This window comes from Procambarus clarkii, chromosome 84 (assembly GCF_040958095.1).
Source record: "Procambarus clarkii isolate CNS0578487 chromosome 84, FALCON_Pclarkii_2.0, whole genome shotgun sequence".
NCBI lineage: Eukaryota > Metazoa > Arthropoda > Malacostraca > Decapoda > Cambaridae > Procambarus > Procambarus clarkii.
The window spans coordinates 16,294,571-16,307,070 of record NC_091233.1 but is presented as its reverse complement, the minus strand read 5'-3'; the positions used below and the strand labels follow the sequence as shown (position 1 = coordinate 16,307,070).

The 12,500-nt window shown below is 49.1% G+C and overlaps 1 protein-coding gene across 1 annotated transcript in view; it reads left to right on the top strand.

The window, feature by feature from the left end:
- LOC138358510 (uncharacterized) overlaps positions 1-9,926 on the top strand; it is a 20,861-nt gene extending 10,935 nt beyond the window's left edge. Inside the window, exon 2 of the mRNA XM_069316485.1 lies at positions 9,584-9,926. Coding sequence (XP_069172586.1) covers positions 9,584-9,855 — 272 coding nt within the window. The 3' untranslated portion in view covers positions 9,856-9,926. The remainder of the gene's footprint in view (positions 1-9,583) is intronic.
- The last annotated feature ends 2,574 nt before the right edge of the window (positions 9,927-12,500 follow it).

The window sequence follows — 12,500 nt, the reverse complement described above, 5'->3', positions numbered from 1 at the left end:
ACCCCCCCCCCCTAACCCATATAACCAACCATTCATCCAACCATCCACCCCTTCAACCAAAAATATACAACCACCCACCCATTAAGTGATATCTTCTCATCTGTGCTTCACTGCCTATCCTTTTCCAATTTATGTCTATGAGTATCTCCTACGTCGTGATCAAGTTTTCTGTGGTTCGTCTTTGCTTTGGCGATGTGAGGCACAGTTCCCATTGCCAGTCCTCATGTCCCATCTTGTTCCCAACATGTTTCAAACGTTTTATTTTTGTTTACATTTTGATGAGACACGGGGTCCATTCTGGTGCAGCATAGTCAACTACAGACGTCACACTTGTGGTGTCTTAAGTTGTGAATCATTCCTTGTACACGCTCCTCAAGGACTGGCATTTGCCGCTGATGTTATCCAGTTTATGTGTGAGATGTTTGTGGAAACTGTGAGTGCTGCTGCTGCCCACCTAGATGTGTCTCACTACGGTGGCTGCCCACCTAGATGTGTCTCACTACGGTGGCTGCCCACCTAGATGTGTCTCACTACGGTGGCTGCCCACATAGATGTGTCTCACTACGGTGGCTGCCCACCTTGATGTGTCTCACTACGGTGGCTGCCCACCTAGATGTGTCTCACTACGGTGGCTGCCCACCTAGATGTGTCTCACTGCGGTGGCTGCCCACCTAGATGTGTCTCACTACGGTGGCTGCCCACCTAGATGTGTCTCACTACGGTGGCTGCCCACCTAGATGTGTCTCACTACGGTGGCTGCCCACCTAGATGTGTCTCACTGCGGTGGCTGCCCACCTAGATGTGTCTCACTACGGTGGCTGCCCACCTAGATGTGTCTCACTACGGTGGCTGCCCACCTAGATGTGTCTCACTACGGTGGCTGCCCACCTAGATGTGTCTCACTGCGGTGGCTGCCCACCTAGATGTGTCTCACTACGGTGGCTGCCCACCTAGATGTGTCTCACTACGGTGGCTGTCCACCTAGATGTGTCTCACTACGGTGGCTGCCCACCTAGATGTGTCTCACTACGGTGGCTGCCCACCTAGATGTGTCTCACTACGGTGGCTGCCCACCTAGATGTGTCTCACTGCGGTGGCTTCCCATCTAGATGTGTCTCACTACGGTGGCTGCCCACCTAGATGTGTCTCACTGCGGAGGCTGCCCACCTAGATGTGTCTCACTACGGTGGCTGCCCACCTAGATGTGTCTCACTACGGTGGCTGCCCACCTAGATGTGTCTCACTACGGTGGCTGCCCACCTAGATGTGTCTCACTGCGGAGGCTGCCCACCTAGATGTGTCTCACTACGGTGGCTGCCCACCTAGATGTGTCTCACTGCGGTGGCTTCCCATCTAGATGTGTCTCACTACGGTGGCTGCCCACCTAGATGTGTCTCACTACGGTGGCTGCCCACCTAGATGTGTCTCACTACGGTGGCTGCCCACCTAGATGTGTCTCACTACGATGGCTGCCCACCTAGATGTGTCTCACTACGGTGGCTGCCCACCTAGATGTGTCTCACTACGGTGGCTGCCCACCTAGATGTGTCTCACTACGGTGGCTGCCCACCTAGATGTGTCTCACTGCGGAGGCTGCCCACCTAGATGTGTCTCACTACGGTGGCTGCCCACCTAGATGTGTCTCACTGCGGAGGCTGCCCACCTAGATGTGTCTCACTACGGTGGCTGCCCACCTAGATGTGTCTCACTACGGTGGCTGCCCACCTAGATGTGTCTCACTACGGTGGCTGCCCACCTAGATGTGTCTCACTACGGCGGCTGCCCACCTAGATGTGTCTCACTACGGTGGCTGCCCACCTAGATGTGTCTCACTACGGCGGCTGCCCACCTAGATGTGTCTCACTACGGTGGCTGCCCACCTAGATGTGTCTCACTACGGTGGCTGCCCATCTAGATGTGTCTCACTACGGTGGCTGCCCACCTAGATGTGTCTCACTACGGTGGCTGCCCACCTAGATGTGTCTCACTACGGTGGCTGCCCATCTAGATGTGTCTCATCACGGCGGCTGCCCACCTAGATGTGTCTCACTACCGTGACTGTCTGTCTCTTGGGAGAAGTCTCACCTTAAGAGATCTTCAGTTTCTCTCCGTCTCATTGTGAGGAGACAGGGATGAGAGGAGAGACAGGGAAGACAGTAGAGAGGAAAGGAGGGATGAGATAGGAGTTAAGAATAGGGTGAGAATGGGGGATAAAAGAGGGGAGTGAGAGGGAGAGGATATAAAAATAAAGAGAGGTAAGGGAAACTAACAATCAGGAGAAAGCGCCAAGCCATTACGACCATATAGCACTGGGAAGGGATCAGGATAAGGATTTGGGATGGGACGTATGGAAAGAGACATGAGAGGGATATCAACAAGAGAAGGGAAAGAGGAGATGAGAGGTGAAGGTGAGAGGGGAAGATGAGAGTGAAGATGAGAGCAACACAGGAGTCTGAGATCTGGAGAACACAGACACAATACACCTTGGGGGTCTATAAGATTAGTGGGGCTCAATTAGTAGAGATGGATGGTTGACTCAGAATGGTTGGGGGGGGGAAGGTTGGGGGTGATGGGGGGGGGGAGACAGGTGAGGTGGGGGGGTGATGGGGAGCAGGGAGAGGGCTTGGGGGGGGAGGGAGAACCTGCAGTGAACTGTATGTTCAATGACAGAGATAATGACTGAGATAGAGAGAGAGAGAGAGAGAGAGAGAGAGAGAGAGAGAGAGAGAGAGAGAGAGAGAGAGAGAGAGAGAGAGAGGGAAAACAGAGAGCGTGTCAGGAGGGAGAGACAGAGTAAGTGTGAGGAAGAGACGGGGGAGACAGACAGACAGCCTGGCAGACGGAGAGTGAGTGAGTCTAGAGACAGACATTGAGAGGTAACAGGTCTTACTCTATGTACAATGAGCACATGTCATCTATCATGTGCCAGGTTCTACTAAGTTGATTGAGTCAATAAAACACATCTCAAAAGGATAGAATAGCTTAGGCTATTTCTACCCTCCTACCTTACATTTACTTGAGTTTAACTCTAGCAGCCATTTGTTGAACCATTCCCTCAGTTTGTCCAGATCATCTTGCAGCCTCTCTCTATTTTCCTCGGTCTTAATCCTCCTCATAACTTGTCCATCATCATCAAACATTGAGAGGATTGAGTCCATTCTCTCTGGGAAATCATATACACGTGAGAAACAGGACAGACCCGAACATTGAGCCCCGAGGAACACCATTGTGTGGGGCATCTAGTCTTCTGAGAACTCATCCTCACTGTAACTTGCTGTCTTCTGTTGCTTAAGTACTTCCGTATCTACTGGTGCGCCTTCCCTGTCACTCCTCTGGGCTTCTCCAACATTTACACCTGTGTTGGAGGGTGCCAGTGTTGGGCTGTGCATGTGTTGTTGGGTGTCTGTGTTGGAGAGTGCCAGTGTTGGTGAGTGTCTGTGTTGGAGAGTGCCAGTGTTGGAGAGTGCCAGTGTTGGAGAGTGCCAGTGTTGGAGAGTACCAGTGTTGGAGAGTGTCAGTGTTGGAGAGTGCCAGTGTTGGAGAGGGCCAGTGTTGGAGAGTACCAGTGTTGGTGAGTGCCAGTCTTGGAGAGTACCAGTGTTGGTGAGTGCCAGTGTTGGAGAGTGCCAGTGTTGGAGAGTGCCAGTGTTGGAGAGTACCAGTGTTGGAGAGTACCAGTGTTGGAGAGTGCCAGTGTTGGAGAGTGCCAGTGATGGAGAGTGCCAGTGTTGGAGAGTACCAGTGTTAGAGAGTGCCAGTGTTGGAGAGTGCCAGTGCCAGGCTGTACATGTGTTATTGGGTGTCTGTGTTGGAGAGTGCCAGTGTTGGTGAGTGTCAGTGTTGGTGAGTGTCAGTGTTGGTGAGTGCCAGTGTTGGTGAGTGCCAGTGTTGGAGAGTACCAGTGTTGGAGAGTGCCAGTGTTGGAGAGTGCCAGTGATGGAGAGTGCCAGTGTTGGAGAGTGCCAGTGTTGGAGAGTACCAGCGTTGGAGTGCCAGTGTTGGAGAGTGCCAGTGTTGGAGAGTGCCAGTGTTGGAGAGTGCCAGTGTTGGAGAGTGTCAGTGTTGGAGAGTACCAGTGTTGGAGAGTGCCAGTGTTGGAGAGTGCCAGTGTTAGAGAGTGCCAGTGTTGGAGAGTGCCAGTGTTAGAGAGTGCCAGTGTTGGAGAGTGTCAGTACTCGAGGGTGCAAGTGCCTGGTGGTGTTCAGAGGCTCTCCACCACTGTCACTCCATCACTGTCACTCCACCACTGTCACTCCACCACTGTCACTCCACCACTGTCACTCCATCACTGTCACTCCACCACTGTCACTCCACCACTATCACTCCAATCACTACCACTCCACCACTGTCACTCCACCACTGTCACTCCACCACTGTCACTCCAATCACTACCACTCCACCACTGTCACTCCACCACTGTCACTCCATCACTGTCACTCCACCACTGTCACTCCACCACTGTCACTCCACCACTGTCACTTCAATTACTACCACTCCACCACTGTCACTCCACCACTGTCACTCCACCACTGTCACTCCAATCACTACCACTCCACCACTGTCACTCCAATCACTACCACTCCACCACTGTCACTCCACCACTGTCACTCCACCACTGTCACTCCACCACTGTCACTCCACCACTACCACTCCACCACTACCACTCCACCACTGTCACTCTACCACTGTCACTCCACCACTGTCACTCCACCACTGTCACTCCACCACTGTCACTCCACCACTGTCACTCCACCACTGTCACTCCACCACTGTCACTCCACCACTACCACTCCACCACTGTCACTCCACCACTGTCACTCCACCACTGTCACTCCACCACTGTCACTCCACCACTGTCACTCCACCACTGTCACTCCACCACTGTCACTCCACCACTACCACTCCACCACTGTCACTCCACCACTGTCACTCCACCACTGTCACTCCACCACTGTCACTCCACCACTACCACTCCACCACTGTCACTCCACCACTGTCACTCCACCACTGTCACTCCACCACTGTTACTCCACCACTGTCACTCCACCACTGTCACTCCAATCACTACCACTCCACCACTGTCACTCCACCACTGTCACTCCAATTACTGTCACTCCAATCACTGCCACTCCATTCACTGCCACTCCAATCACTGTCACTCCAATCACTGTCACTCCACCACTGTCACTCCACCACTGTCACTCCACCACTGTCACTCCACCACTGTCACTCCAATCACTACCACTCCACCACTGTCACTCCACCACTGTCACTCCACCACTGTCACTCCACCACTGTCACTCCACCACTGTCACTCCACCACTGTCACTCCACCACTGTCACTCCACCACTGTCACTCCACCACTGTCACTCCACCACTGTCACTCCACCACTCCTGTAATTAACTTAAATAACAAATTAAGATCATAATATACATACTCCTCCCTAATTAAGTGCTAAATAGCCCCATCAAGTATTAATTAGCTACATTACTCCCCATAGGCCTATAAATAAATTAAAATAGGCTTTTTGTACTCGAAAATGTACACATATACTCCGCGATATTTTCTCCGTTCACTGAAATAGTTTTTTGTTATGTTGAGTAAGTAATTGGTGGGTTTTAAGTGTTTGTTGTTGTATATTAAAAGTTTCTTTGGTTGAATTAAAGCAGTTTTCTCTTTTTTCTGGTGAAACTTCTTTGTCTCCATCACTCATTACTCCCCCTACTACACTCCCCCCACCTCCAATACCTCCCCCCACCTCCAATACCTCCCCCCACCTCCAACACTTCCCCCTCCAACTTCTGGAGTGGGGCTGCTTCCTTGGGCCTCAATGTTCCTCACTACGACCTACCTAAATAGTCCTTCTTGTAGATCACTGCGCTACTGTGTACTGTGTGCTGAACGACCCGTAAGCACTGTGTGTGTTGTAGAGGACACAGAATGTCACTTGCCATGAACATTGTCAGTATCAAATGTATATTTGCCATAACCATTGAGTGTTGTAGATGTCTCTGTGTACTTGCTATAAACATTGATTGTTGATGTTATATATGTGAAGTTGTTATAAACATTACGAGTATGAAATGTATATGTGGCATAAACATTGAGTCTTATAATTGTTGCTGTGCGTGTGCATATATATATGTGTATATATATATATATATATATATATATATATATATATATATATATATATATATATATATATATATATATATCCCGGTATGTATGTTTGTGTGTGTGTATCTATATATACTCTTCAGGTCACCCTGTGGAGTCCTTCCTCTACTGTTTTGTGTTTAGATATTCTCTATATATATCTTTTTTTATCTTCTGAACCATTTTATAGCTAGACACAGGGGAAATTAAACCCCTTGTGACTATCCCAGGGGAAATTAGACCCTCTTGTGACTATCCCAGGGGAAATTAGGCCCCTTGTGACTATCCCAGGGGAAAGTAGACCCCTTGTGACTATCCCAGAGGGAATTAGACCCTCTTGTGACTATCCCAGGGGAAATTAGACCCCCTTATGACTATCCCAGGGGAAATTAGACCCCCTTGTGACTATCCCAGGAGAAATTAGACCCCCTTGTGACTATCCCAGGGGAAATTAGACCCCTTGTGACTATCCCAGAGGGAATTAGACCCCCCTTGTGACTATCCCAGGGGAAATTAGACCCCTTGTGACTATCCCAGGGGGACTTAGACCCCTTGTGACTATCCCAGGGGAAATTAGACCCCCTTGTGACTATCCCAGGGAAAATTAGACCCCCTTGCGACTATCCCAGGGGAAATTAGACCCTCTTGTGACTATCCCAGGGGAAATTAGACCCTCTTGTGACTATCCCATGGGAAATTAGACTCCCTGGTGACTATCCCAGGGGGAAACTAGCCCCCTGTAAATAGCCTCAGAGAAACTAACTCTTCTTCACCTAGGCACAGGGAAACAAACTAACTGTAACTAGTCCCAGAGGAAACTAGCCCCCAATAACTATCACCTGGATAGTCATTGAGGATAGACAATAGCTAATAGCTAATTGGACAGTCAAAGCTAATCCTCCTGTAGCAAGCCCAAGGGAAACTAATCCTCCTGTAACTAGCCCCAGGGAAAATACCCGCTTTCTAACTAGCCTTAGGGAAAGTAACCCACATGTACCTAGCCGCAGATAAATTAACCCCTGTAAGAGAGGTTAGGGAAACTATCCCTCCTGTAATTATCCCTAGGTAAACTAGCCCTCATGTAACTAGCCCCAGTGGAAACTACAACCTTTTAACTTGCCAAGGGAACTAACCGTCATTATCTAGCCCGAGGGAAACTATCCCCTGTAACTAGCCCCCTGGGAAACTACCCCCTGCAACTAGCCCCTAGGAAACTATCCCCTGGGAAACCACCCCTGGGAAACTATCCCCTGTAACTACCCACTGGGAAACTATCCCCTGTAACTACCCACTGGGAAACTATCCCCTGTAACTACCCACTGGGAAACTATCCCCTGTAACTACCCACTGGGAAACTATCCCCTGTAACTAGCCCCTGGGAAACTACCCCCTGTAACTATCCCCTGGGAAACTAGCCCCTGGGAAACTACCCCCTGTAACTATCCCCTGGGACACTACCCCCTGTAACTATCCACTGGGAAACTATCCTCTGTAACTACCCACTGGGAAACTATCCCCTGTAACTAGCCCCTGGGAAACTACCCCCTGTAACTAACCCCTGGTAAACTACCCTCTGTAACTAGCCCCTGGGAAACTATCCACTGGGAAACTATTCCCTGTAACTAGCCCCTGGGAAACTACCCCCTGTAACTAGCCCCTGGGAAACTACCCTCTGTAACTAGCCCCTGGGAAACTATCCCCTGTAACTAGCCCCTGGTAAACTACCCCCTGTAACTATCCCCTGGGACACTACCCCCTGTAACTAGCCCCTGGTAAACTACCCCCCTGTAACTATCCCCTGGGAAACTACCCCCTGTAACTAGCCCCTAGGAAACTACCCCCTGTAACTAGCCCCTGGGAAACTATCCCCTGTAACTACCCACTGGGAAACTATCCCCTGTAACTAGCCCCTGGGAAACTAACCCATGTAACTAGCCCATAGTATACAACCCCCTGTAACTACCCCCTGGGAAACTATCCCCTGTAACTACCCCCCTGTAACTACCCCCTAGGAAACTATCCCCTGTAACTAGCCCCTAGGAAACTATCCCGTGTAACTAGCCTCTGAGAAACTACCCCCTGTAACTATCCCCTGTAACTAGCCCCTAATCTCTCTGCCTTAACCAGCATGGTATTTAATACTAGTAATAATAGTTTCCTTAAGAATATTATCAATGTCTTCTTAGTGATTTATGTTGTCTTGTGTTATGGTCTTGAATATGTTGACAATTACCGATCAGTAAAATTGATAAATATACATTTAAGACAATTGATAATTCTTTGGACTTTAAATTGTAATTCTGAAAAAAAAATCAATAAATTGCAAAATATGTGCATCTGAACTCACCATTCTTGCGTCCTTATTTGCTTCAAGAAATTTATTTATTTCACGCAAATATATAGTTGGATATACAAAATATTTTGTTTACATATTTGATGTGTTATTTAGAGAATTAAGTCATAATATGTCTACGATGAGTTACAATGTGGCTGAAGATATGATGACTGAACAAGATGAGGAGACAACGATGTTTCGGTCCGTCCTGGACCATTAGCAAGTCAATTGTATCATAATCGGCTTGATAATGGTCTAGGATGGACCGAAACGTCGTCGTCGGGTGTGTGGTTTAGCCCTCATTTAACATGTCATTACACAAGGCAGAGACAGGCAGGAAACAGTGTATGTATTAGAGGATACATATGTATGTATATACAGGATACAGCTTGCTCCTGAAGTACATAATGTACTGTAATTAGCACAGGAATATTTCACATTAGGTGGATCGCCCTCAGGGAAAGTAGTTATCTCTATATTGATGGGTAATATTGTGCACTGTTGGTACACTTTGGTGCCTGAGTCCAGGAACTGTGGTAATATATATTGGTCCTTGTGCAGGCCAACGAAGGCCAGGCAGGCTGTGTACGGTGAACAGGACAGCAGGCAGACTCACACCACGGTAACCTGTTTCACCGTCATCCTGCCTGCAACTAACCCTAAGGATTTTCAAGTTTTGACTTAGGATTTAACCCTAGTTCAAAGTCTCTAGCATCTTTGATAGATTTTGGAGAAGTTTCACACAGGGGCAGTATATTTTCTCCTACAGTTTTCCCCCCTGATGCTATAATACCTAGTGTCTTACTTTTCAGTAGTTACTGCATTGACCATTTCTTACTCTAGCTGTGTAATGTTCTTTACTGTTTTCTTTAGCCTCAGTCTCATAACTTTCCCCCTCAGAGAAAAGCAGAGACGCTTTTTGTCTGAGGAAACTTTTCTGTGATAACCTCTTGTTAGGTCCCCTTTTTTGTACTTCACCTTTGTGTGTATGTGTGACCTGAGATTTAACCTAATGTCTGAGCTTTTACTAACCTGTGGCTTCCCCCCGCTGCTCTTCCCGCCACCTCCTCCCCTTCCCACGAGGTAGAAGCCAGTGGACACGATCCGCCAGTGAAAGAAAGACCTCGGTGGATGCAAAGAGTTGCCACGGGAGTTGAGAACTTCTTAAGCAACGCCCACGACCCCTGGCTCTCAGAGGCTGACCGGGACCCCTTGGCCTGTGATCTCTGCTGCGGATGCTTCGACAACACCTTTGGATGGGACAAGAAGACGGGGCCAAAGTTCCCCCTCCAGCAGAAGAACGAGGTATTTGGAGCACTTAATGGTGTTGGTCAGCACGGCACCTTTGCTGGCCCGTGACAGCTGGGTTCAGCTGGAGCACTGAGGCTGCAGCTGCCCCCTCTCCCCTCTCCACCCACCTATATCCACCTATTTCCACCTATTTCCACCACTCGGGAGCCTCCCGAGCTCCACCTATATCCTCTAGCACGCTCAAACCGGCTCTCTGTATTGGCTTCTAACGTCACAATGTATTATGTCGGCGCCTCTCTGACACCTTGCTGCCTCTCACCACGCACACTCTCCCTTTCTTGTCCTCTTTGTAAGACCAGTTTACACACACACACACACACACACACACACACACACACACACACACAACACACACACACACACACACACACACACACACACACACACACACACACACACACACACACACACACACACACATACACACGCACACATACACACACACACACACACACACACACACACACACACACACACACACACACACACACACACACACACACACACACACACACACAACACGTAACTAAACTTGACGTTCGATTCCTTACATCGTAAAACTCACACAGGCAGACAGACATGCTTTTTTACTTTACAAATATCACGACTTTTGATAATGTGTCTAAGGCAGCGGGCCGACGCCCCCAGACAACATTACACTGCATCTAAAACATCTTGAAGGACCCGCTGCTGTGCCAAGCTGCTAGAAAACTGCTTTCATTGCTGCTAAATCTGGCTTCTTGCCCTGCTTGGGGGGGGCCAGTAGAGGCGGCCGGAGGGAGCCGGCAGGGACCTCCGCCCCCCTCTCCCCTTGCAAGCACTTCCTATCCATGCAAGAAGCGGAAGAAGGCCTCCTTCACCGTATCATCGTGGCGCGAAGGAGAGAGGAAAATTCTATAAGACAGAGCCGTTTAGTAAGTCTTTTGTTCCTTGCTGGCGTCTACCGTCCTCCTCCGCCCTCACGTGTCCTCTCCCACACTCTTTATTTTGCTTCTAACAAAAGTATTTTTCACACTCCTTCCCTTAACAAAAATGTAAGACTTTTAAAATAATGGTTTGGACTGGGCGCTGCTGAGATCAGGGGAGTTTGAGCAGTGCGGTGTATTCCTGTAACCTCCTTAGTGCAAGAGAGGTCACTGCGCAGGCTATAGAGCACTGCCATAACTCTTGAGTTACCGCTAAAATTGACACTCCCAGACTTCCCGAGGGAGAGAGAGAACGAAATGAATAAAATTAGTTTTATTACTAGTTGAAGGAGAGCTTTTATTCCTTTGCAGTGGTTTGTTCCCGTGTTACTGAGAGCTGTATTCCGCTCAGTGTAGTCTGTGTACAACTACTGACTTGTCACTGTATGAACTGTGCAACTACTGACTTGTCACTGTAAGAACGCTCACTCGTTGGACAGGAGGTAAGTACATGCATTTTATCTTGTCTCTTTCATCCTTGCTTCATCCACCGGGACAGACAGACACGGTGCAGGTGCCGGACATCTCACCCTCACACTCAAGGTGCCAACACTTGCACCAGACCACCGCGGAAAACAGACACACATAAATATTCACAGAGTGTACTAACTCCTTGTAATTTGGTGTTTGTGCTACAATGCTGGGAGGACGCCAGCTAAGGTAAGGTCAACGGGCCGAGGCACTTGACCTCTAGTGACCCCTGTGTCTTGTTCGTGTCGCCTGACATGATATTCTCCCATAGTAATACTGTCTTATCATTTATCACTGTCACACTGGAATAGTGATAAGTGCTGGTCGGCGCTGGAACCAATCGTATTGGCGTTTGCTTTTCCATTGGAGACTTTCGGCGCCGTGGAGAGGGGGGGGACACCTGCTGCATGGGTAACAGCTTCTTTTATCAACCTACCCTGGCTTTGCGCCCTGGAGAGGCCACTCCAGAGCCCAACTCCATAGTCTCCTGAGATTGAAGGATGCCCACTACTAGTGTCACCTCGCAGTGGTTCAGATCCCCTTCTCACTCCTTCTCCTCCTCCTTCCCCTCCTTCCCCTCCTTCCCTTTCTTCCCCTCCTCCTCCTCCTCCTCCCCTTCCTCTTCCTCCTCCTCGTTCTTCTCACCCCACTCAAGTACACTCTAGAAAAATGAAATTCATTTTTCACGTGGACTAGACACAGGGAGAAGAGGCGCTGTTTACACACTTAGGAATTTTAACATTAATGGTCTCGTATTAAAAGAGCTTTCATAGACCTTTTGGGTGTGAGAAAATGTATCAAAATCACGCCATTCAAAGCTGGGCGCTCTGTTGTGTGTTGCGAAATTTCCTGGACTTTGAAAGTGTTCCTTAAACAGTTTTTCATGTAGTTAAGGTGCAAGGGGGCGAGTGTAGGTGTTGCGGGATAAGGAATAGGGTGTAGGGAGGGATGCAGCTTGCGTGTATGGGTGCATGGGGTGTGGGTGTATGGATGTATGGGGGAGGAATTGTGGGGTTATAGGGCAGAGGGAGTCGGTGTATGGAAACAAACGTTGCGGGGTGTAGTGGGAAAAGGTGTAGATGTATGAGGCATGAGACAAGGTTGTAGGAGAGGGATTGGTGGTGTATATGGGACGGGTGTGTGTGTGTGTGTGTGTGTGTGTGTGTGTGTGTGTGTGTGTGTGTGTGTGTGTGTGTGTGTGTGTGTGCGTGTGTGTGTGTGTGTATGTGAAGGGGGTGTGAGTGTATAGGGAAAAGG